The sequence below is a fragment of the Triturus cristatus genome, chromosome 4_2 (assembly GCF_964204655.1).
Source record: "Triturus cristatus chromosome 4_2, aTriCri1.1, whole genome shotgun sequence".
NCBI lineage: Eukaryota > Metazoa > Chordata > Amphibia > Caudata > Salamandridae > Triturus > Triturus cristatus.
In genome coordinates, this window is record NC_140586.1 from 129,690,328 (window position 1) to 129,717,160 (window position 26,833).

Here is a 26,833-nt window from a genome sequence, read left to right on the forward strand (position 1 = left end):
AAAGCCGGTCGGTGGCATTGTGTCTCTGCGGCAACGTCGTTTTGCTTCAGAAGTGATGAGTTGAGCCAAATATAAACACTATACAGGCATGCTTGCGTCGGTTCCTTTCTTTATGCGCCTTTGGGGGCAGATCTGGAGCTTCTTCTTGGTCTTCAAAACCAAATTTTCATCAAACCATTATTAGTTGTGCAAGAGAAGATGTCACCCCCACAAGACAACAGGGTACTGACCGAGTACGGACTGTCGCAAGCATACGTTTCTGATGGATCCTCACAAAGTGTGTCTTTGGTGCCTGTGATGACTGTGCCCAGATAAAACAATAGGCCATACAGGATCACAAGGCCAAATTGAACACCTCTAAACCCAAGAAGTCTGCATGAAGCAATTGGAGTCGAAAGAAAGACCCCATACCCTCTCCCGACCAAAGTATTTCCTGCCGCAGATCATCGTCGAAGTCTTTGGGTCTGCTAAAAAAACATAAGAAGCCGGAGCTTGGACCAGCCTCTTTCTGACACTCTCCGACTCCAGAGAGGTGCTAGAGTGTCAGCAAGCCTCCCGGTCTCGTTCATGAATTTGGCGCATTCAAGTTCTCGAGTCCATCTGTGACGTTGCAGCAAGTTGGGGCCTTCGGAGAGGCTATGCCGAACATTTTTGGCACTTTAGCGGCTCCCTCTGGCATGCCTTTGAGCCCCAAGGATCTGCAGGGTCCTCCAGGCAGACTTCTGCCCGCAAGCCTCCATTCACCCAGCACGGTGTCAGGTGCCGACTTCGGTCCTAGCACCCAATGCCAGAGAAGGATTTCCAACCAATTGTGCTATCTGACTCCAAGCAGAATAAGCCACAGCTGAAGCTACACCTGGCTCTGACCGATATGCAGCCAACAGACAATCCTTAGGATTCTGACACTTTGTCCTTACCACATACTAGGGCCAAACTTTACACAGTCTTTTCGGTACTGACTTGGGCAATGACAAGTGATGAAGGGGATGATTATATCACACACTGTGATAAGGAGAACTGGTATGAAGAACTCCAAGATGCATGTGACCCAGATTCTTCCTCAGATACTGGCCTTTTAGCTCATCCTGGTCCTACTACGGAGAAGAGTGCCTCCTTCAGTCTTTATGCGAAAGGTGGCAAAAGTCTTAGACCTTCAATTTTACACTATTGAGGTGAAAATGATTTAACTGAGGTACTCCGGCCAGGGAGGCCCCTGCAGAACCTCTTCTGCCATTTAATAAGGCCCTCACGGATACTCTTTTTGGCACGTGGGTGAAACCCTGTACAGGTCCACCTGTTAAAAGGCAGGTTTCTTGTCGCCATTGTCTGCACCAGGCTACCCAGCCTTTCTTGTGCAACATCTAATGCTAAAGAGTTTTGCGGTACATGTGTCTAACAGCAAAGTCAATCACAACGCCTTCCCTACCCCTCCACCTGATCTTCAGTCAGAACAAATAGAGACATGTGGCAAGCATATTTTCTCCTCTGTGGGCCTTGCTATGAGGTCTGTGAACACCAGCAGTCTTCTTGGCTGTGACTCCCATGCTCTTTGGTCTCAGTGACACAAGTTTTACTGGTGTTCTGAATGACCTTCGGGCGTCTCTTACTCAACGTATTCAGGATGGTTGCGATGCAGGAAAATTTGTAATACGTTCTGGCTTGGACACAACAAACTGCTTAGGTCGAGCAATGGGCACCAGTGTGGCACTTCGGATGAGGTCTAAAGGCTTCTCTGGGGATGCCCAAGTATCCCTGATGGGCATGGCGTTTGATGGCTTTTGCCTTTTTGGTGAAAAAGCATATTTGACCCAGGAACGGTTTAAGGAGAGTCAAGCCATAGCACATCCCTTGGGCCTCTCTCTCTGGCCAGAGATGTCCACTAACAATTTCTCCTGCTCCATTGCTATGGTTAGAGTTTTCCATTTCGCCAAAGTCAGACCCCTCTGTCAGCCCAGCTGGCCTTTCAGCCCTAATGTGGCTGAGGCTGATGTTTTCAGACAATGCTCAAGGCAGCAGCAACATCAAACAGCTCAGTCCTCCCCTCCCCCAGCATCTGCAGCCTCTAATCCGCTTTAGTGTGTCCTTGCTGGCACACATCCACCTAATGGGAGGAAGGATCCAGTATTTCCTCCAGGGGTGGCAGGCCACTACTTCAGACAAGTGTGTTCTACAAATTGTACACCATGACCCCGCCATCCCATTTCTTTCTACCTCACTGCACCTTCCACCACCATCTCGGTGGATGACTGAGTCCCATCTGTCTGTCTTGCTAAAGGAAGTCAGACCATTTTGGCCAAAGGGGCTGTAGAAAGGGTTCCGGCCTCAGAAGTGGGACTTGGTGTTTCTCCGGCTACATCTGTGTGCTGAAAAATATGGAGGCCTTTATTCTATTTTAGATCTTCACATTCTCAATGCTTACCTGTGAATGGACAAATTCAGAAGGCCCAGGTCCTGTCTACACTAGACCTCAGAAAACTGATGTTAGCCTTGGACCTGCATGATGCTTATTTCCATATCCTCGCCTGCAGGAGCGGCGAGTCCAGGACATTCAGGCTATGATCCAGGTGTTCAGTCTCTTTTTTGGATCTCAGTGTGGGTGACTCTGAGACTTCTAGGATTGAGACTAAGGCGGATGCAGGTGCTCACAGACAACACCACCACCATCATGTGGTACTGCAACAACCAAGGTGAGGTAAGATCTTGGGCCCTGTATCCGGAAGCTCTACGCCTCTGTAAGTGGCGGGACTGCCAAGGAATTCCTCTGGTGGTAAACCACTTAGCGGGATCTCTCAGTGCCAGGGCAGATGACCTCAGATGTTGATGCTTAGCGCATCATGAATGGCAGTTGTGCCCAGAGGTGGCACAAGGTGGCTTTCTGTTTCGGAGCCGCCTTTTGTCTAGAGTGGTGCCCGGGACTCCCGTATGTCTTTCTACCGCTGCCTCTTCTGCCCTGAGTTCTGAAGAAGATCAAGAACCATTGGACCAAAATCACCCGTTTGTCACCAGATTGGGCCCGAAAAGTGTAGTACCCAGAAATCCTGAGCGTGAGCTGCTGACCTCCAGTCAGCCTGAGTCATCTGGAGGATCTTCTTTCATAGCAGCAGGGCAGAGTTCTGCACCCTGTTCTGCACAATCTGCATGTCCATGTTTGGTTATTGAGCAGTGGCAGTTGAATTTCTTCAACCTTTCTCTTGAGGTCATTGATGTCATCTTGGCGGTTAGGTGTCTCACCGCTAAATAGGCGTACTCTGGTCCGAGACAAATTGGTGGCTTGATGCGGCACCCGACAAATGGACTCCGTGAAAGCCAAGTTGTCTGAAGTTTTGATGTTTGTTTTATCCTTGGCCCAGCAAGGGCTTGCCTTTGTGTCTTTTAAAGGATGTTTGTTGACTCTTTAGCTTTTATTGTAGTTGGATCAGGCTTCCTTATTTAAATCGCCTATTGTGATGCTATCTTGGAAATGTTTGCCACGTTTGTTTGATGTTTGTTGACTCTTTAGCTTTCATTGTGGTTGGATCAGGCTTCCTTATTTAAATCGCCTATTGTGATGCTGTCTTGGAAATGTTTGCCACGTTTGTTTTCACCTAAACCCATTGTGATGCTACAGTGGGACATGAACATATTTTACACCTTTTTCTTCACTTTTGAGCTGCTGCACCTCTCTTCCCCCCTCCCCCATCCCCCACAAGCCAGAGACATTTGACATTGAAAGCTATCTTTCTCTTGTCTGTAACATCGAATAGGTATGGAGTGAGCTGCAGGCTCTTTTGGTCTACCGAAAGTGGTCACTCAGTTTCGTGTCAGGTGTGCTTTCACCCTCCAGCATTCTTTTCTTTGCCCAACCTCATCCCTCTAAGGAGGAAGAAAAGCTGAATTATTTGGCCACTAAGCTTTTATATTGATTGTATCAAAGAACATTGGTTGGAAGATCAACTCTTTGTGTGTTTCCAAAGGTCAAAGAATGGAAAGGAAGTGCAAAAGCAGACAATCTCCTGATGGCTTGTTCTCTGCATAAGGATCTGCTAGGCACTGGCAAAGAAGTGGCCTCTAGAGGGCTAACCGGCTGGTTCGACCAGAGCTAAAGCTGCTGCCACTGCACTGGCACGTAGAGGATCGATGCACACTGGCCATGCCAACCTGTTGATAGACTCTCTGTTTGAGCTCAGGGACTCCTAATTATTATTATTATTATTATTATTATTTATTTTATAAAGCGCATAGTCACCCGGAGGTATCCCAGCGCTAACAACCCTGATTCAACAAGTCTGAGGCCCGGGAGCTGAGAGCAAAAGAGAGGAAGGGTGAGAAATCAAAGCAGGGAGGGGGCATGGAAGCTAGGGAAAGAGATGAGTTTTTAGCAGCTTCCTGAAGCGCAGATATTGTGGTTCAAGACGTAAGTCATGGGGGAGTGAGTTCCAAAGACGGGCAGCTTGTACCGAGAAGCGTCTTCCTCCTGATCGGGCTTTCCTGAATCTCGGGGTATTGATGAGGTTTTCTGCGTTAGAACGGAGGGATCTAGTGGTAGTGTAAGGGGTGACAAAATTGCTGAGGATTGGGGGGCCTTGGTTATGCAATGTTTTGTGTACCAGGCACAGGGCCTTGAATTTGACTCTCTCCCTTATGGGGAGCCAATGGAGAAGTTTGAGAGCGGGTTTAGCAGATGATCTGGCCGGGGTGTTTGTGATGATCCGGGCAGCAGTGTTCTGAATTCTCTGCAATTTATTAAGGGTCGCTTCGGGAGCGCCCAGATAAATCACGTTACTGTAATCTAGTCTCGATATTATGAGACCTTGGATTAGCAGTTGTTGGGGTTTAGGGGGAAGAAGTGGCAGGACTTTCCTCAAAGATTTTAGAAGACCGAAGCAGGTCCCTGCTACCTTCTTTGCTTGCGGAATAAATGAGAGATCGGAGTCGATCCATACTCCCAAGCTTTTCACCTCTATTTTTGGGTCAGGGAGGGGACCTAGACAGGCTGGCCAACTATCCAGGGGGAGTGAGGTTCCTTTTGGGCCAAGTATAAGGACCTCCGTTTTTGTCCCGTTTAGTTTTAGGGCTGATCTATTCATCCAACGATGAACCTGCGTAAGACAGTTGAAGAGATCAGCTTTCTGTTGTTTGGGGTGGGACAAAGACACCACTAGTTGTGTTTTGTCAGCATAGCTGACGACGCTCACTCCGAATGGGGTGATAACCTCCTCCAATGTGGACATATAGATATTAAATAATGTGGGGCTCAGGGAAGAGCCCTGAGGCACCCCACATTGGAGGGGCATTTCGGAGGAGCAAATGGAACATCAGCGTGGGGGGGGGTGATTATATGTGGCTCTGCTCGTCCCTTCTGGAGCAGAATGACATTGGCACTGAGCCACATAACCTCACCTAACAGTGTGCGGGAGTACTGCTTTAAAGTTCCCTGATTCAGTCTGACACCAGTATAGTAAATATGCTAAGAATTGTTGGTGATAATATGGTGGTAGCATGATGGATGCCAGAAGTACATTTCACCCTGGCATTGTATCAAGCACCTGGTGCCATGAAGCTGCAGTCATACCCTTTTCAATTCCCAAACACTGCCCTCGACACAATTAGTTCTCGGAGTTCATTTTCCATTTTCGGCACTGCAGGCTCTTCACTTTCTACAGTAAGGCATTGTATTGAGTTTCATCAACTTTACGGGCTTAATGTACTTTAAAATGCACCATTTTCAGCAAATTTTTCCCAAAAATACTTTGAGGTGCCAGCAAAGTCCCCAAACATTGTCTTTAAATTCAACCTAGTTATGACCAAATTTATTGGTCCACTAAGCTTTAAACCACACAATTTACAACTTATTTGCTCATATGTTCTTGGAACTCATTTTGTATTCAGAATGTACACATATTGCTGTTCTAATGTGCTTTAAAACAGACTATTTGAAAAAACGTATTTGGCAAATTTCTAAATAAAGTTTGTTGTATTTCCATGGGTAATGGTTTAGCAGCATCCTCACTTGGGTGCCTGGAGCCATCACAATGTAGCATAGGGTAGAATACATCAAAAGTTAGTTGTAGGAGATTTCATGTTGAAAAAAATGAGTTAATTGATTGCAGTGAGGAGGGTTTTAAATAGAAGTGTTTTAGAGCTGTTCTGTAAGAGAACAGGATGGGAGCTAATGTCCTAATCAAGTAAATTTAATATTTAAAGTTCTTTTGTGGTTCAAATCTCTTTATTCCAGATAATGCCAAATAACATAGTACAGGAGTATTGTTGTGGTGCACAGCACAGTGTGGCTATGTAATCCTTGGCATTCAATTATTTCAAACAAAACCATTCCCAACCCAACATCCCTCCCACCACCCACCCCAAACTCCTTCATTGTTCTCCAGAAGGCATAAGAAGACAACAGCACAATACATATCACTTAAGCTGATAACATGAGTGAGATTTAGGGACTCTTCCAGACAGGCACAATATGCGGAGATACTTAGGGCATGTAAGTTCCCAGAAGTCTTGCAAAAGGAGAGACTGGTAAGGGTGCCATAGTTCTCCAAATGATGCACCTTGATTGGGAAGGGATAGCCTATTCTTTTCCATGCCAAGTACGTGCCACAATTGGTGGAGCCATCCCAAATGAGTAGGTATATGCATCAACGCCCAGTGTAAGAATGTTCTGCATGGCTGCTCCCATGGCCTATCCTGTTTGTCTCCCTCGTCTAGATTTTGAAGGGTACGTAAGGGGCGTAGGTAGGCCCAGTAATGTTTAGGCGGGATATCTAGGTAGTTGTGTGTTAAGGTGCAAGTCAATATCGTCAATCCCTTGTGTGCAATAGGTCTGAAGTCGTGGGCAGTCCCAGAGTAGATGCACCATGTCCCCTGAGCTCCAAACCCTGGACAACAGTCAGCGCTGCCTTTTCGGTTATACCTGTGTAAGCGTACTGGGGTGAGGTACCAGTACGTGGCCACTTTGGTGAACAAGTTTGTGAGGGCTGAGTTACAGGCAGTGTGTCTGGCTCTGTAATATATCTTCTCCCCTTCTTTGTCACTCAACTGCCTACCGAGTTCCACCTCTCCCCGATGTTGACTGGCTTTATACATGTGCCTGGAGGGCCAGTTCAGAAGGGCATATCATTCGGAAATGAGTTGTTTATTGGAAGATCAGCCATCTCTCATATGGGGTCAGGTGGCTCTGAGTATCAGATCTATTGTCCGGGTGCCAGAGCCAATGACAAAGTTGCAGATAGTTAGAGCCAAGTCTATGCGTGGCTGATTAAAAGGGATCACTCTCTACTCATCGAACATATGGCCCGTTGAGCAACAGCCTGTTTGTCGCCACATACTGAATGTTCAGAGGCCCAACCCCCGGGAGATGTCTGGCTTGTCGAACAATAGTGTCAAAGGGGAAGAAAAGGAGGTGAGACTGCGTTTGACGCTGGTCTGGTCCCAGATGGCCATAGTCGCTTTCCTTGATGGGGGATAAGGAAAGACCTTTAGGTTGGTGTGTCAGCTTCAAAAAGGGGATTTTCCACAGAGTAGTACCTGCCACTGCTTTGTCCTCGAATAACCAGTGCTGTTCTGATTCTGCCCTATTCCATCCAACCAGATTGCATAATTGGGCCGCTTGGTAGTATAATTGGAGGTTCGGGATGCCCAAGCCTCCGGCGTGAGGTGAGAGGTAGCTTAGCTCTTTCTTCATGCGTGGTCTCTTCCAGACAGAGCCAAACAAACTGGTGTAACCCAATTTGCATTTCAGGAATCATCCTCTTCAGCGGAGCCAGAGGTTACATTTGGAAGAGATAGAGGATCTTAGGTAAGATAGTCATTTTGAGGGTTGCTGTCTTCCCTAACCAGAAGATCTGATGATGTTTCCAGCGAGATAGATCGGTTCTGATCTGTCTTTATAAAGTGTGGTAGTTGAGAGAAGAAGGGATGGGGACAATGACAGAAGAAGGGACGGGGACAATGATAGATTGAGCTCCTGGTACTTGGCCACATTAACTTGAAATCCTGAAGTCAGGCTGAAAGTCTTCAATTCTGTCAAGAAGTCCGATAGAGCCATGGAAGAGTTATCAAGAGTCACCAGGATGTCGTCCGCATATAAAGTGATGGTGTCTTGCTTCCCCCAAAGGTGGCCCTTGTGATCTGGGGTTTATCACAAACCTTTGAGGTAGGTGCTCCATATACATATCAAATAACAGAGGTGACAATGGGCACCCCTGTCGCGTGCCTCTGCTTATAGGAAAGGGGGCAGAAACATGGCTGTTCACTCTGACTGTCGCCGTGGGATGGTGGTAGTAGTTAAACACACATGTCCAAAATCTGTCACTAATCCTGAAGTGTAGTACAGAAAGAACGAGTTTAACGTTTGAAGGAAGAAATGGCGCTCAGCTAGTTAACATATATATGTCTCTAGTTCCAACAAATTGGTATGGTTCTAAACTAGGAAGGGGAAACCCTAAAACCCCTTGATTTGCGCAGGGAAACCCTACCACATGATAAAGATCAACAAAACCCGTGCACACATACTATATTACAATAGGCAAAGTAAATGCTTAATAACAGATGTGAGCAAAATCCAACGGAGATGTCTTAGTCTTCTTTAATAAGTTGTGAACAAAGGAGCCAGCCGACGCGTGTTTCATCATAGAGACACTCCAGGATTGTAGTGGAGCCGCCAGGACGTTTCGATTCCACCAAACTTAAGTGGGTCTTATAGACACATCACACGTGTCTTACCTGGACTGTTCCACTAAGAATACTTCTGACTGCAATACTTGGCAGGACTCTGTCTCGGGTTTTGATTGTAATGGCGTGATTTTTCTACGGCATTCTCATTAACTTAAGACGACTTTGTCCACTTGACGTTATACCTGTTTACTGCCTTATATGTTGTCGTCTTGGAGTCGTCACCGATTTTACGTTCATGCCATCAGTGGCTTGTACCTGACAGTCATTTGTGTTCGAGCTTAATAGAGGCTTCTGTATTGACCGACTAATGCCCCACCGGGTTGGAATTATCACCGGTGCAGGGATAATGCTGAACTTGGATTAGAGCAAACAGTCCTGAAGATTCAGAGACCTTTGTCTCTCTGATGAAACATGTGTCGGCTGGCTCCTTTGTTCACAGCTTATTAAAGAAGACTAAGACATCTCCGTTGGATTTTGCTCAAATCTGTTTTTACGCATTTACTTTGCCTATTGTAATACTGTATGTGTGCACGGGTTTTGTTGATACTAATCCCGAAGTGAGCAAGAACCCGTTCCACAAAAAAAAGGCTAATGGACTCAGTCGAATGGCTTTTTGGTGTTGATTGCTAGGAGTATAAGCTCTCCGGAAGAGCATGTGGCTTTCTATATAATATGTAGTATGCACTTAGTGTTGTTGCTCATTTGTCTCTGGGGAATTAATCCCTCTTGGTCCAATGAGATACCCATGAATAACTTGAGATCCACATTTAAGAGAGAGACTGGTCGGTATGAACTGCACCGTTGTTTGTCTTCTCCGGGCCTAGGTATGAGAAAACTCCAAAGGCCTGCTCCTCCAAAGTTGCTACACGAACACCCAGGGAGACCAGATCCTTCTGGATCTCCTTTATATCCGGGGAGAGGTCCCGTTTGGCTGCCTATAGGTCATCTATGAGGGACGTAAAGAGGGATTCAAGGAAGGAGCGAGTCATCGGCTCCTCCACAGCATTGTCATCCTGCAGCTGAGGTGTGTTGGATGCTAGGGGGCGGTCGCCTGAGGGACCACCGTTAAGCCTGGAAGGCATATTTTTGAGGGTGTGGTTCTTTTTAGAGCGGGCTGTTGTCATCGCTCCAAGATTCCAACTTGCGCTCTTCGGACCCACATCCATACGGGTGGTTTCGCCAAGTTGTGCTGCTAAGTGAGTCAGGGCAAACGGGTTGTTGCAGGTCCCGATCTGGATCTCAGCCTCTGGAGGACAGAGGACGTTGAACCACCATGAAGCACTGACCCAGAAGCCCTAAATGTCCAAGTGGGTGAGTGGCGAGGAGAAAAGTGCGACCAGTACAGGGCGGTCTCACCGAGTCAAGTGGCCCCCAGGCTAGATACATACCAGGGAGGTAAGCCCTGCACCGAAAGGAGGGAGGGCACCCCACTCCAGCCCCCAGCGAGGATGGCCCAAGAGGAGTCCCAGCAATAGCAGCCTCTGGGCTGCTGAAATGCATGGGCCCTGCCCAGATGCAGGGGAGTGAAGTCCTCTGTGTCGTGGCGTAGGGGGAAATGCCGACCAAAATAGATGTACGCTCTGATGTCCCGCTCAGCGCCCCTTCAGAACCCAGGGAGTGGGGCGGGGAACATGGCGGCTGGGTGAGGGCGGTCGGACCCCCACTTGCTGTGTGGTCCACCCCGAAATCCACAATCTCGCCAGAGGGGCCCGGGAGTCACTGAGGCAGGTTATAGCAGAACATGGTAGTATACCGGGGCTGCCCTCCCCTCCCCTAGGAATCAGACAGGTCTGAGAGGTGCAGGCCATCGCAAGGATGGTGGGCCCAGCTGCGTACCTGTCATTATTCCATGGCTAAGAAATCAGTTTCCGGGGGAATCCCTGGAGGTGCCCTTTGATCCTCAGCAGGTCTGCCGCAGAGTGCCCTGATGCTCTCCTCCCCCGTCACGTTGAAGCCTGGTGCGAGCCAGCTCAGACCTCCCCGGCCGTCCGGGCCCCGGCAAGCGTCCCAGGCCCGGGAGGCAATCCCTGCAGCTCTCCACATCGGGGCAGGGCAGGCAATCCTCGGGCCAGTCTCCGTTGCTCTAAGTGGAGCGCAGTGCTGGGCAGGACAGAGCCCAGGTCGAGTACTCTTCGTGGGTCTCCACAGCCCCAGGCCCCACTACGGCTTGAGGCACCAGGCTGCAGGCGTTCCCCCCGCAGCTGTCGGAGGACGCTCCCAAAGCTGGCCAGTCAGAGCGAAGCTCAGGCCAGTGCTCCTCTCCCCCCTCCCCCTGAAGTGTCTGGACCGCTCCAGAGATGTGGTAAGGCGGACGCTTATAGTTGTATGGCTAGGCCAACGGCAAGAGCGGAGAGACGAGGAAACGACGTCTTACCCGTCTGCCGTCTTTGCCACGCCCCCCATAAAAGGTTTTTTGGGCGAAAGTTTGTAGAGCAAATATTTACCCCGGAGGAGATATCTTGATGCTTTTGACAGAAAATAGATGTTTGTTCCCCAACTAAATGTTACCTATTCTATCAATTCGAAGAATGATTAAATGCATAATGAACCCACCAGGATTCAAAGTTTTTACTATGGGGCCATCCACACATTGTTGTAGTGGATACTTTACTCCATTGAGCTACATGAATCATCAAGAGTTAGATAGACCGGAAAGTGACTGAAAGCTTGTTTTGATATTTTTGCTTTCAGTTTTTTAATCCTTTGATTTGATCATATGTTTGAGAGCCTCCTGAGATGCCAGTTAAACACACATTCATTTTACACCCAGTTTTGACCGACATTACTAGATAATTGTCATTAGAAGGCAAAATTTGCCCAACGTTTCCCACCAGGATTTCAATTGAGGGAGATTACCAAACTCTTCCAAACGTATGAGGTTGTATTTAATAGTCCTAGGGCACTGTGATCCGTATTCACTATTTGTTCCAAAAAATGGGCATGGTAGAAAAATTGCTTACAAAAATGTAGACATTGACTTTATAATATTGATGTAGTGTGCTGTGTCTACCAAAAAAGCTTTGTCAAATGGCTTTTGTACTGAAAACCATTCTAGTGACCACACCGTCATCCGCTTCAATCAACACGCATGCACAGACGTCACCCAATGATTACACTGACACTTTCTTTGTGGGTGAAGAACTGCTGCAGGTTTATTTCATACAACATAGTATGACAATAAAATTGGGTTATCTTACGGGCGATCCAGGGCAAGCGGCCCCTAGCTGCTCCGCCCGCCTGGTGAGCCAGCACACACGGTGGGTCGATGCCCGGCAGTGTGGCACATAATTATTTTCAGATCATCCACTGGGTCACGTGATCGGTCTCCTACTCCCGCCCCTTCTGACAGGGGCGGAGCTTGTTGTGGCACACCCCCGGTTGGTCAGGCCCCCCAACCGCCCGAAGGACTAACTGGGTGCCGTCGCGGTCTTCCCAGAACCCCCTTCGGCTCCTGGACCTTGGCTCGGGCACCCTTACTGTGCCGGACAGGGGTACCCTTACTGTACCGCCTGTCGCAGAGGTACCCTTACTGTACCCGTCTGCCTCCAGATCGCCCTGTAACTCCGCCACAGCTCTGGGGAGGCTACCGTCGCTGCCAGAGCCCCCCTACCCCCATAGGTGTTACTGATGTCCCTTGCTAGCCAGCGCCTCTTGTACGTCGAGCAGGAACATGTCCATCCCTACCCTGGACAGGTGCACCCCATCCGTCTCGTAGTACCCCTCAACCTTCTCTTGGATCAAAGCATGTCTGATGAAGCCCATGCCCCTACGCTCCATAAATTTCTGCATGGACCTATTGACCCTTCTACGTGACCGCTCTACTGCTGCCGGGGACCTGGCCCCTCTCCAAATCCTGCGGGGGACAATTTCAGACCACCAGACCTCGCATGACCCCCCGGCCTGGCTAATGGCCTGCAAGTCAGTTTGCATCGACATGAGCAGGGCCCTCCTCCCCCTGGAAACCAGGTCATTACCCCCTAGGTGCAAGATGATAACAGAGGGCGGAACCCCTACGACTGCCAGGCGCTGTTCAATTGTGCCACGGGCTTCACTCCATTTCATTCCCGGGGAGCCCAACCACACAAACTGTGTATTAGCAAAATTCTGCGACCAGTTCCTGTGTGCTGCCCAGCGTTCCAGCCTCGTGATGTAGGAATGTCCCATCAACCAAACCTGGTGACCTGTCAATGAAACGATGAAGCGGCTTTTAGGTAGTCGTATCTTTATTACACACAACATTCGATACGTTCATCAAAAAGGACAAAAAACCCAGAGCGGGAAAAAAGTCGGGTCTGCACATACAGCATTAAGGGCGAACATACCTCTTAAAACAGTCCGACTCCCATCGCCCCACCCCTTTTACCCCTTCCGGGCCCAGGCCGGCTTTGGCCGCTGAAGTAGCCGCACCAATTCTGAAGGAGTGCGAGGAGAATCTGCGCCCACACCCCGCTAGGCCAGCCTTAGCCAGAGTGGCTCCCAGAATACGGTCGAACTGAAATTTGGTGAGGGGGGATCCGTCTGCATGAACCAGGAAGGGACCCGGGGACGCTGGACGCAAGGCCAGGTATTCCCTGACCATGTGAACCGGGCAGTACCTGTTGTCCCCTAGGGTCTGTAACACAACTGTCTTCCCCCTCCCTGCCTGGTCTGTCTTTGATCTGCGAATCCGTAGCTCCAGCGATGCATTGAGGGCCACATCCGCAATCCCCAGCGCAGAATCAGACAGGTCAGCTTTCGATTTTGCCACTAGCTCGCTGACCCTAAAAGCGCCAAAGAATGCCAGGCAGAAGGCCGTTGAAAACAGCCTAGCTTCGAACGGGGAGAAAGTAACCAGGGGTACCGCGTCCAGGAGGAGCTGAAGGTCTATGAATTCAATGGGTGCCCTGGTGTCAGGTTGTCTAACCTCCTCCCTGGCCCAGCCCTTCAGGGCCGCCCTAATCTTGGATGACCCCGTTGGGTCGACACTCCCATCTAACCTGGCGTCGTGGCGCACTGCTGCCAGGTGACCACAAATCCATGAGTGCGATCTGCCATTCTCCTTGGCCCACACCACAAAAGCCTCTACCTGTTCTTCTGCCCCCAAGGCTGAGCAACCCAGCGCCTCCACTACCGCTCTGAACGTTGCTAACTGCGAGTCGTACTTCCTCCGCGTTGCTGGCGCCAAGGACCTCTCCCCCATCTTCCTCAGTCTCTCCCCCACTGAAGCAAGCGCCAGAGGTGGTCCGGGAATGGTGTCATCTCCGCCCTTGCCCGCGGCCAGGCCTCCCGGAACCGGAGCCACTGAAAGCGAGAAAGAGCGTCAGCTGCCACATTCCGTACACCCGCGATGTGCCGCGCCCTAAACTCGACGTTGCTGCGCAGACCCTCCCTGACTAACTCCCTCAGCAGACTCAGGACTAGCGGGCACGAGGCGGTAAGGCCGTTAATGGCGTGCACCACCGCCATGTTGTCTGACCAGAAGACAACCTTCATGTTGCTCAGTGTGGCCCGCCAGAGATGCAGTGCTACTACAATTGGGAAGAGTTCCAACACTGCAACGTTCTGTGTCACCTTCTTTTTTCGCCATGCATTGGGCCACCGCATAGCGCACCACTCTTCCCCCAGGATCACACCAAAACCTTCCCTTCCAGACTCATCAGAAAACAAGCAGAGCTCCTGACTGGCTATCCACGGGGCCCTCCAAATCACCGTCCCATTAAAACCCATGAGGAATTCCGCCCACATGGCAAGGTCAGCCTTCAAGCCGGCGGTCAGTCGTACAAAATGGTGCTTCTGAGTTACATTTGCCGTGGCCCCCGCCAGCCTCCTTGAAAACACTCTGCCTGCTGGAATCACTCTTGCTGCAAAATTCAATTTGCCAATCAAGCTCTGGACAGCCCCAAGGGTCGCTTTGTCCTTGCCCAGCAGCGCCTGGATATCCTGCAACAAGCCCAGTACCTTATCGGCGGGGAGCCTCGACTCGCCCTTTACCGTATCTAGCTCTACGCCAAGAAAGGTCAGTACCTGTGCCGGCCCCTCGGTCTTACCTGGGGCAAGGGGAACCCCCAGAAACTCTGCCAGCTCCTCAAACCGACTCAAGCCTACCGCACACTCGTCCGACCCACCCGGACCGAAGAATAGGAAGTCATCCAGATAGTGGGTCACCTGTGTGATCCCGTGAAGTTCCCCCAAGGCCCACTGAAGGAACGAGCTGAAGGCTTCGAAGTAGGCGCAGGAGACAGCACAGCCCATCGGCATGCAGCGATCATAAAAGAACTGCCCCGCCCACTTGAAGCCTAGCAGATGTTGACTAGCTGGATGTACCGGCAGCAGGCGGAACGCGGATTCAATGTCCGCCTTCGCCAACCACGCCCCCTTCCCTACTCTCCTGACCATGTCAATGGCCATGTCCAGGGAGCAGTATGCCACGGAACAAATCCCCTCGTCCAGCCAGTGGTTCACAGAATTTCCTTCAGGGTACGAAAGGTGGTGAATTAGGCGGTAAGTGCCCTGTTGTTTTTTCGGCACAACTCCCAGTGGTGACACCAAAAAATGGTCCAAGGGCGGGCTGCTAAAAGGCCCAGCGACCCTTTCTGCTGACAACTCCTTTCTTACCTTTTGGTCCACCACCCCGGGCATGTCCCTAGCGGACTTCAGGTTCTCTGCATCTCTGGACTCCAGCGGCCCATTGTAGGGAATCCTAAAGCCATCAATGAACCCCCCCGCCAGGAGCGGCCTGTCCCGAAGCAGTGGATACCGCCTAATTAGTGGGAGGATATTTCCAAGGATGATGGGTGAAGGACCCTTAACGGGGCTGTGGCGCTCTGTGGTGAACCCAGAAATGCGGGGGACGGAACAGTTAGGGGGGAGGACTGACGGAGGGGGGGTCCCATGTGTGGTCTCATAGTCGGGCGTCAGTCCTGTTGGGTGCAGCGGGCTGTGGTGCGCTCTGGCTGGGGGGGCATGAAGTGGCAGGGTGCTGCGCGCCGCACTTGCTGCAGCTGTGTGCGAATTTACATGACCTCCCCCAGGTGCAGTTTCCCCCATTGTAAAGGCGGCACGTCCCTGAATTGAATCGCTTGCCCTGCCGCTGCCCCCGCCCCCTGCCACCCCGAAAAGGCTGCTTAAAGGGGCGCCTGGGAAACTGATCCTTCTTTTTATCGAATGCCTCCCCTTGCCCTTTATATGCCTGATCCTTCTTCTCCCTGGTGGGTCGGCACATGTGTTCTACCCAAAGCTGAATCTCCTTCTGATCCCACCCCAGGTCCGGGCATATGGCCATTCTTTTCCTGAAATCCTGGTCGTAATAGAACCAACCCAACCCCCTAGAGAGCCTTGCCTCTTCTTGGATCGTGCTGGCATACTGCATTAGAGCCTCACTCTGTTCCGGAAATTTCTGCACTATGACAGCTGCCAATATATTAAATGCAGATGTCCAATTTTCGATCGTCTTGTCCGGCCATCGCTGATACCTGACCCTTTCCTCTTCCTTGCGCCCCATCTTTCTCGTGTCCACCCCTGCCGACCCATGCACAAGTAATGTCAGGATGTCTATATACTCTCGCCTCCAAATCCCTTCTTTCGCGGCCTGCGGCACCAACCATGCCAGGGAACAGCGGCCTGATGCCAATGGCGCTTGGGTGACAAGGGGCTTAGGAACCTGAGCTAAACCCTCCCCTCCTGACGCCGCAACACCCGATGCTACGGCGGGCGTAGACTCAGCAGCAGCAGGGGTGGAGGGTGTAGCAATCGCCGGTGTGGGTGGCGGGGACGCCAGTGCGCCGGCCGGGGGAGTACTCGCTGCAATACTTGTGGAGGGTCCAGTGTCCCCTGGAGGTGACAACCCCAAGGCTCCCCCCAGCTCACGATTGCGCCGTTCAACGGTTGTACTCTGCCCAGCCCAGACTTGGAGCACGGGCGCCTGGGCTGGTGCGGGGCCCGACGCTGTGGGCAATTGTGGCGGTGCAGCCAATGCGTCGAGGCGGCTCTGGAAGACAGACATGAGGCCAAGCATCTGGTCCATGGCTTTGCCCATCTGGGCCAAGTCAGTGAGTCCTGTGGCAGAGTCGTGCACCGGTGTTGTTGCGACTGCTGGGAGGCCGGTACGTGTTGCGGTCGCCTGCCGTTTCCTGGCCGGCTGGGCCTCTGGCATGTCTTTTGACGTGGGCTTACGCACCCTAGTGGACCTCCAGGGCTCTGACCCCGAAAGGCCTGGGGCGCCCTCGGATGGGGGGGGGGGTTACGACCACGCCCGAATCCTCCACCCTGCGGCCCTCCAGAAAACCTTGGGCCCACGCCGTGCCCTTCTCACGGGCGAACGCCATAAAGTCCGCCCATACCCCTTCCTGTGGTGCGCTCGACTGCGTCTCCTCGACCGACGTCTCTTGGGAGAACAGTGGACCCGGTGTCCCGATATTCTCCATGGCAGGTGGGCTACTCCGAAAGTACAGCTATGCGCGTCCCCTTTGCGCCTTCGCCTCGGATCCTAGCCCTACGCTCGCGGGCTGTCCCTCACCGGATCTGAAATTGGGGAAAGGAGCGGAGTTAGTACAATAGAGAAGTGATGCACTAAATATCCCATAACCCCATCGCTAGTAACCCGATACGCACATGCGCGCGGCGTGTCTTGTGTCCATACGCGTCGCAAAACTGCCCTCTCAGGGTACGAGGCTAACCGCATCCGTGAACACCCTGAGCGCAGCTTGGTCTCGGTCCGACCAGGGTTGTTGGCCGCACCGCTGGGGTGAAGACAGTAATTGCACTCCCCCCAGCGGCCCAACCCACCCTGGATACCTAATTCCTTGCCTGCCCGAGCAGGGGCTACGTGGCTGACTGCTACCCTCCCGTGGCGGCTCAGGCCCACATCGTTCGGCACCCTCGGTAGATTACAGCAGGGAAGCGCGCCTCCGCGGTCGAATGCCTATTGGTCTGTTGCGCGCCGCAGGCCGCGGGGTTTGGAAAACCTATACCCGATCACCGTACCTAACTTCCGCATCCCTGAAAGGACTCGCGCACAGTGACGCAGCGGGCCCGTCTCGAATCTCGCCCATAGTGATTTCAAGCCGCTGGAGCGCTCTCCAGTGAGTGCCGCAAGCACGGGATAAGGACGCGACGTCCAACCAGCCCACAACCCAACCGGGGTCTTATCACGCGCCACAACGTTGCTGGCCCATGCATCAGTCACAGCAGAAGGCGACTTCCCATTGCAGTTGCGTAGTACTATCCGCGTGGCCCCGCCCGCTAAGTCTAGGCTCGCTGCACACGAACACCGCATTTACGTTACACACTCAGGCTCTGGGGTGGTTCGCATACTGACCCGCACCACGAGGGGGTGGCTCGACGTTCCAACAATCGCACAACACGCGGTCTAAGTGAACGCGCCCAAGGCATGATGGCCCGCGCAACTGTCGCGTGGAAGGAGGGGTACTCTTACTGTTGTTTCGTGAGCTATATTCATCGCGTGGACCCAACCCACCGGTCATGGCGCGCTGTACAAGATCACCGTATCACTGCCACACCTTTAGTTACTTGGAGCGTGCGCGTCATGTCCCGTAACATAAGGTATAGCCGCGCCGTCCCTGACCAACGCACAAACCCCGCTAGGTCGGTCTAAAGTGGACGCGCCCAAGACATGATGGCCCGCGCAACTGTCGCGTGGAAGAGGGGTACTCTTACTGTTGTATCGTGTGCTAAATTCATCGCGTGGACCCAAACCGCCGGTCATGGCGCGCTGTACAAGATCACCGTCTCACTGACACACATTTAATTACTGGGAGCGTGCGCGTCATGTCCCCTAACATAGGGTATAGCCGCGCCGTCCATGACCAACACACAACCACCGCCAGGTCCCTAACGTTGATCGGCCGTGTAGCTTCCACCGTAAACAGGAGCTTCCTGCTGTTGTGACCTACGAATGACACACGTGCGGCCAACACACCAAAAATTCATGCGCCAAACCCGACAAACCTATTACGTTACGCACATACAGCTACGACCTATCACGATGCGCACATCAGCTACGGGAAGGGATCACAGCACACTGGATGTGAACGCGACGTGCACAACAACACACAACACACCCCCCATGTCCATTTCAACACGGCACATGGCTGGTTGCCCATGTAGCCTAACGTGGAAGAACGAGTATTCCTATTGCATCCGCGTAGCGATCATACCGTGTGGGCCTAACCTGCCTATACCGTGTGGGCCTAATCTGCCGAGATTGGCGCGCTTTTAGCCCCCCACCGTACCTGCATTACTCGTTAAGGCGAAGGCCATTAGCTAGCCATCCCTCCATGCGCACGCAACGCGCGAACTAACTCCCCCCCCCCCCCCCCGTCCCACGGTCTGTTCCTGCGCTACGATGAACGCTGGCTTTTGTAGCTTCTGCCCCACCAGGAGCCAACCTTGTTAGTGTTATTGCGATTTCTTATCTGCGAGTCAGGGTGGGACACGACGTCAAACAGCCTCACCGCACACGCGGCCCGTAAACGCGCCAAATTTGTCGGCAAACTGCGTGTCCACGCGGGACAAGGGGGGGGGGGGCAGCTCTCGATTATGCTGCGTAGCGTTTAGAAGCAATAAAAGCAGGCTAAAGGCACATACTGCCACACCGGGCTCCGGCGTGCTCCTGCCTGCGGGCCTCTGCTCTCTGCGCGCCAGATATCTCTGTGGGCGCGACGGCCACACCGATCCCAGACACCCCAGAGGGTCGCCATGATCCGATGGGCCCCAAACTCAAGTAATCGGCCCGATTCGCGCCGTGACACGCCTACACTCTAGGGCCTTCTAACTTCTGCCGCGATGGACCCACGGAAACAATGGCCGCGCGTGCTGCACGCTTACAATCGGACGGGAGCGCGCCGGGCCGCTAGTCCGGTACAGGGCCTCCCTCGCCCTGCCACCCCGCAATCGCACCACGACACAAGACCCCCCCCTCCAACAACACCCGCATTGCCCCCCAGGGGCGCGGGCCACTGCTTGCGCCCCCCACACCCATGGCTATCCGGGCCACAGGGCCCTGTACACCTGGTCATGCCCAGGGACAGGGCCGGGGTGGGAGAGGTCAGCAAGACTCACCGGACGTAGAAGATTTCACGGAAGGCACGACGACGCTGGAGGGGGCCTCGATCAGGTACCGCGGTGCGAGACGGCCGGAAATACGCGTGTCCGAGCTGGAGCGGCGCGCAGAAAGCAGAGGAGGAACTGGGCGAGAGGGCCGCCTAAGTAGGGGGGCTAGCCTCGCCCCCCACCCCCAACGGCCCGCCTCCACCTACACACTATTGGGAGGTCTCCTCCCTGGGCGTAGCCTCGCGCGCGAGGCAGAAGAGGGGGAAGGCTGCGACGGGCGGCCACTAGAGAGCTGCCCTGCTGATGTCCCACTGCGTGGGACGCGGGCAGCGGCAATCCCTCCGATGTTGGTACCTAGGGATCATGACCTTCAAAAACATGACCTTCAAAAACATACAGAACTGGCTACTGGTCTGAGCGCATCCTGTGATAAAGTTTTCCAGCTGTATTGCTGCATGTTTTTCTAACTTATCACACCCGCCTGAAAACAAAACTAATTTAACATCAGAGGTGCGTTTTATATGTAGATCTGTTCTTGATTTGTGTGTTGAATGTAGCAGTCATAATTTGATTTCAGTTAGGCATGAATATGGAGTAATGAGAAGGTTGCAAGTTGATAATGCTTAATCAGGAACTTGATTTGAAATCTGCTTTCCATTAGACCAAATTGTGTAATCCTGAGCTAATTATTTTATCTTTCTCACTGTCTTGTTTCCTGCATGTGCAGAACAATAGTGTTGCCACGTTGAGCTCCATATATGAACTGGATGTTCTCATATCTGAACATTACAATAAAATGAGTGAGCCATGAATACATTGTGCACAGGTAATCAGTCATAAACAGTTTTACATTTAACTTGATTTTCTTTTCTTCAACAGTATATAACTGTGAAACCTGATCAGGGTCAGCTGCTGAAAGGCATGTTCTTTCCTTACTGTGACAACTGTAAGACTCCTCAGCTTGAGCAGGCAGTAGGCATAATAGGAGCAGTCATCATGCCGCACAACATGTATCTACATTCTGCATTGGTCAAGGTGAGGGAGACGATTTGGCCTTTGTTTGATATGAAACTGAGTTTTGATTGTCCACTGCGTACTTCTCTAACAATACCTTGACTTAGCGTCACCATCCTATTTGGATTGTACAGATAGAGTGACAGATGGTGTTCGAAATGTGTATGTCTTTTCATAGCTTGTTAACCAATGTTTTCAGAATGTTCCACAGATTTTACATCTCCTTCTTATCATTGTTCATCCCCCAGCATCGCCATCCTAGATTTGCTTCTTCACTGAATTTCCGTACCACATGACCCAAATCCCCGCATGCCATACCTAGTTTGTCTCTATGAAGCCTAATTTCCTGGGTCCTATTGCTGTGACACCCACCCCCGAGTAAAAATCATCAGCCCTTAGAGGCAAATACGTAGCTTTGGCCTCAATGGACAAAAGGAAAATGGACCGCTACTGCCCACACCTTCCTTAGGGATAGACTTATTGGAGTATGGGCTATGTTAGGAATACGACTCACCTGTCAGATATTCTCTTGCAGTGTATACATGAGGAGCCGCACACAGGATCCCCTCGTCCTCCATAGGGCACAATACATACATCTTTGTATTTTATAATAGCTTATAGTATATTCTAATCTAAAGCACATCATATGTATTAGAATTATCACCAGAAAAATAATCTCTACCCTAATAAATAAGTAAAATATATGCTCCAAATATTTATCACACAGTCGAAGTAGATTTGTCTATTCTCTCTATTTGCCAAGCTGCACTATGTAACTGTCTCTCTATTTGCCAAGCCAGCTAATACCCCCTGCATACGAGCAGCAGACCGGATGGCCTTTAGTATTGTTTCCCTTTGGGCAGCATGCCGCCCAGCATTCCAACACACACTCTCCCTCCTCCCTAATTGAGGGGACCTTACATGCTTTATATCCTATAGCTTCTGTTTTAGAGCTAGTGTTGGCACATTTCATGCTGAACCCTCTTGTGCTCATATCACATAAACATTTGCCAGACGCAATGCTTTGATATGAAGCATTGGAAGCATTATTATATGTTGCATTTGAAATCCAGTAGAGGGGTTACTGGAGACCTAACAAGGTTGTTTACAAGGAAACATTGACCTCCTCCTTGTTAATAAAACATGGAGGTTGAAAGTTTCTTTCTAGCTGCTGTTAATAATGTGCAGTGTGAAACATTTTTCATTTGATACTGCACATAAAATTCAACGGATTATCATACAGTTTCTGCGCAAACAAGGCAAATCTCATATTATCAGCCCGCTCACATTATGGCCCATGCAGACTTGTGCCAACTGAATGTTCTCATGTTAAAAAGGTAGTGGTTATAGGGGAGTTAAAACCTGCCACCCTATGCCTCTTTTAGGCTGCTGTATTTTGACTAGCTTTCTTTCTGCTCATCTCACAAACATGTTTATTTTTGCTTGTTATTTACATTGTTGTCAAATTCCCCGAAATGTTGTTTATGTGATCCTTCACTGTACTGTCTACATGCTAGAGTGTACAATTTATTGCATTAAATTATGAGAGTGGGGCTAAATGTCACACTTTAGAGATTTAGATGTTAACAAAATTACATGCACGTAATTTAAATAGAACTGCTTCACATTGTTGGTTTTCAGCCTAAACATCTGCTCTTCCTCTTTCCCTGGTGAAAACACTTTACTTAAGTGCTTAGATATGTATGTTGCATTCACACATTTTTTTATTTCCGTCCTTTGTTTAGCATGAACTTTTTCTAAATTCACATGCTGTGTGTTACTCCACAATCTAGTAGTTTTGGTCTGGAAACATTCTTCAAAATAACTAAAAAAAATAGTTTTGGGGCTCGCCATTCGAGGAGTCAATATCCGTCACTATGATGCCAAGTGTAATCCCTCAGTGCCACTGTATTTCATCGCCATCGTCCGATTCTTTGTTTTGCCTGTGGGTTAAGAAGCCTAGAGTGGACCTCTGGGTCAGCGGTTTAAATCTGAGAAGCTGAAAAATTTAATTACGGCATTGGGTACTAAAGATTAGTGATTGGATACCTACAGGACTTTGGTTGTATTGAGCAGCTGCACAACATTGAACAGTTTGGTTAGCGGTAAAGACCAGTGTACGTCTGAGGTCAGAGAATGCATGCTTTGGGGGATAATAATATATTCTATCCCCTCAGTATCTTTCTAACCTAAATGGTTATGCAAAAAAGCATTTCTGATAGAGACTTCTACACACAGATTCCTCACCTTGTGAATTTCCCCAGGTGTCAGACTAGATCCAGAAATGTTTTGCTATGAATGCCCTTGGGTGTTGGCAGGTGGAGTTGTGCGGCCAGCTGTCGTGCAGGACAGTCAGCCCCCTTCAGGTAAATCAATCAGTCAATCAAATAATCTATATTCAGATTAAACATTAAGCCATAAAAGCATACAAATCAAACAACATTACTTTCATAAAACAGCAAGGAAATAAAATACAATTCAGCTCCCAACAATAATGTAAAACATCTTCTTAAAAAATAAAATCATAAACATTCAAACTTTAACATAGGTTACTAGGCTCAGTAAGACTCTCATAAAAAAAAAAAAGCCTGAGCTCCAATGCCCCTGATATATCCATCTTGTCAACAACATAATAATTCTTCTTAGTCAGTAATACCATTAAAACCAGCCGAACAGTGGGGCACAACATCTTCATAAAGCCCCAGTAATAATTGAAACAGACAAGACTCCCATCCTATCAGGGAAGCAAGCGATGTATTTCTCAGTCTCAATGCACTTGACAAAAAACAAGCCACACTCAAACAGAATTCAGGGGACTGCACCAGCTGCAGATAAGTCAAGGTCTGCTTTACTTGTAAAAACCCTTTACCTCTTAATAATAATGAAATGTAATGCTGCCTCACAGTACTATAATAATCACAGAAAAAAATAATATTGGTTGTATCTTGAGTAGAATAATTGTCACAAAGACATGGTTCCTGGCTTTCCACTTTATGATGGCCCGGGGATCTGTTAAAAGCCAATGCAAAAGATTTAACCTAAAAGGTATTACTGAAAAGTGGTGATGGGATGCGGGCACCACACGTAAGTAGGGCTCCATACTTGGAACTGTTGTCAAGGGGATGTACGCCCTCACCATAGATTTGCGAAGTTCTCTTTCCTCTATCTCAGGTTGTACTCTTACCATACAAAGCTTCTTGATCCAGGGCACATCTTTTTTCTTAATTTGCTCAGGTGCCCAGAAAAGAGGTGGGCATCCCACCTTCTCCAGAGAGGTTTTAATATAGTACAGCTACGGAATGGTAAGGCCTTTGTCCATGACAAGGCATTCTCTTATAAACTTTTGATTCAGGACCAATTTCACAGGAGAAATCTTTAGAACTTCTATTGATTATAGATGAAAAAGGTAAACGAGACCGCAAAAGCCATGGGACAGTGTGATGTCTCCAGTCACAAAATCAAGGGAAGCTGGAATCAGTCAATGGTCAACAAATGGAACACTGTCAACAACACAGCCAAACAGTCCTTTTGAGGAAAAGAAAGAGGTTAGATCTAAAGCGGTAGTGACATTTCAAGTAATTTGCTACATGCCCCAAAACACTCATCACCTGCTTGCTGGTGACAGACTGGGGGGTTTAATTGCCTCAGTGGTCAAGAATACCCAGATACATCAGTACTAACCATAATAACATAATAAAACAAAGATGATGTACAGGAGTGGGAAGGAACCACTTACAATAGGTTCACAACACAAAAGTTACAAAAAGAACAACCAGCATTTAGTGCAGCAAGAGCTTGAAGAACTACTGCACAAGTAAGCAATGGAAAGGGTACCTCACAAAGAATGGAAGATGGGGCTATACTGAGTATACTATCTAACACGAGAGGAAAATCTGTTAGTAAGACCCGTTTTAGATGTTCCCATTCTAAACAGATTTGTAAAGATGAAAACAAAAAACCCAGATTACTGTGGATCCAGAATCACTGTTTGGAGATGTTGACCTTGGTGACCATAGACCTATGATGAATCATGAACACAGGTATTACTTCAGGTCAGTAAAGGGTGGCATTTATTTAAGGTCTTACCATTTATGAAATCATTTCCTCTCCAGGAGTATTTACTTAATGTCTAGCGTGGTAAATGCTCCTTACTTCAAGGCAGCAGTCCTTTCATGTTTACTCCATCTAGATGATTGACCGGTCAGAAGGAGCTTATTCGTCTGTCCCTGCAGTGTAAATCAATCCATACAAGTACCATACCAGTTGAGGTTCATAATTCACATGAAAAAATCAGATTCCATACAGTCTGAAGAGAGTGTGTTCTCGTGGCAGATCTGGATATGAGTAAAGGAATGGCAGCTCCAGTACTAAGGGGAGTACTATTTTTTCAGGATCAAGTTTGTCTTTAACAAACATTTCCATCCCTAAAAGTGAAGCCAGTGACAAGGTTTTTGATAGTATTGGCATTCAGGCTTCAAAAAATCATTAAAATGTTACTAGACCTGCAGATCTAGTGACTTAAATAATCTACCTGACCTAATTATAATGTTCTTGACCCATAAACTGGTTTCAAATGATGTGATCGTGGGCAAATATTTTAATTCAGAGAGCTGCCATTTTCTTCTTTATCATATATGAGAGCACCTTCAAACATGTTGAGCATGTCTGCTGTACAAAAAAACTCTTTTATTTGATTTAATAGACTAAACTTTTGCTCCATATAGAATACAGATCTGGCCTCATATAGGATACACATGACCGCTGACTTGACACTTAGTTCATTAACCACATTGTCATCAAGGCGGAGGCAGGAATGTTTCTCAAATCATGTTTAAAAACTGTTACTTTTAATAAATACCTGAATCATAGCACACTTATTTGTAATCAGCAGATTTTCCATTAAAATGGCCACAACATTTCCTACTGACGTAAAACTATATAGTGTACAATATTTGAAAAACAAGTTTCTGCAAATATTTGTCATTTGCACTTCACCAAGTAAAGCTTTCTGATATGTTTTGCTCCTATTTAAATGTTTGTTTGCATCACACTTCTGAATTTAAGAAAAAAGTTATTTCGTAATTCCGTATAGATTTTGAAATACTTGTACTATTCATTTACAAGCTGTTTACATTTTGTGTTTTAAAAAAAGAACTGACATTTTACAGCCTTTTGTTTCCCAATGATTGTTAGACAGCTCAGTTGACAAAAACATCCATGATAAGATAAGAAATAATTAGTGAAAAGAAAAACTGACATTTGAACTCTGTCCTTGAACAGACGGTAAATGTGTCAAGATAAAATAGGTTTCTAAGGAGTCTTTATTGCTCATTCAATTTCCGAATGAACAGAACACCTTTTCCTTCCAGCTTGAGTTCACTTGCCAGAACGGATGAGAAGGTGCTAAAAAATAGCTCAACCTGATGAACTCCGACTTGCCATAGCGAGTGGGCGAGTAGATTTTTCGAGGCTTGACATTATGTATTCAGACGATATCGGATGCAATCTTACCTATCACACCAATCTAAGAATGGAGTACAAAAGGAGCACAATTGGTGAACACAGGACAATACAACAAATGTCAAAACTTACAAATCAGGGGCAATTGACAACAGCAGATGAGTTTCAAACACATCAGTTGTTCCAATGGCTTTTCATAATTACCGGGGAAAGTGGTGCAAATACAGACAATGCAACTAAATGTTCTACACATAAAAACAATAAGAAACAAAATATTCGTGTAAACGGTGCATAGGACATTTGGCAATGTGCCATTCAAAATCTCATTATACTAGTGGCGCATCATACATCATGAGACAAAAATATAGAGAGAGGCAAGCTAAGCAGAGAAACAGCAATCTCTTGCAAATGGAGCCAGATCAAGCTGTTATCAACAGCAGGTTGTGGAACTAAAGACATCGATCTGGGCGCAACTACGAAACTTCACTTCAGGTATACAGATTTTCACTCTGGGGTAAATGCTCAGTCACTGAATTTGTAAGATATATCTGTTCATTCTTTTCCCTCAATAGCTCTGGCATCCCTAGGCATTAACAGACGCACGGCAGCCCTTGTGACCTTAATCCTGGTCACTCCACAGTAAGCC

General features: G+C 48.9%; 1 protein-coding gene across 8 annotated transcripts in view; it reads left to right on the top strand.

Moving 5' to 3' along the window:
- The window catches only part of SLC11A2 (solute carrier family 11 member 2), a 475,484-nt gene that overhangs the window by 260,415 nt on the left and 188,236 nt on the right, over nt 1–26,833 (top strand). For all 8 annotated transcript variants that reach the window (XR_014960527.1, XR_014960528.1, XR_014960529.1 and 5 more), the window contains one exon: nt 20,593–20,748. Coding sequence is in view for 5 of the 8 variants with exons in the window: in XM_085600792.1 (XP_085456918.1) it covers nt 20,593–20,748 (156 nt within the window). In the remaining 3 variants the exon portion in view is untranslated. The remainder of the gene's footprint in view (nt 1–20,592; nt 20,749–26,833) is intronic.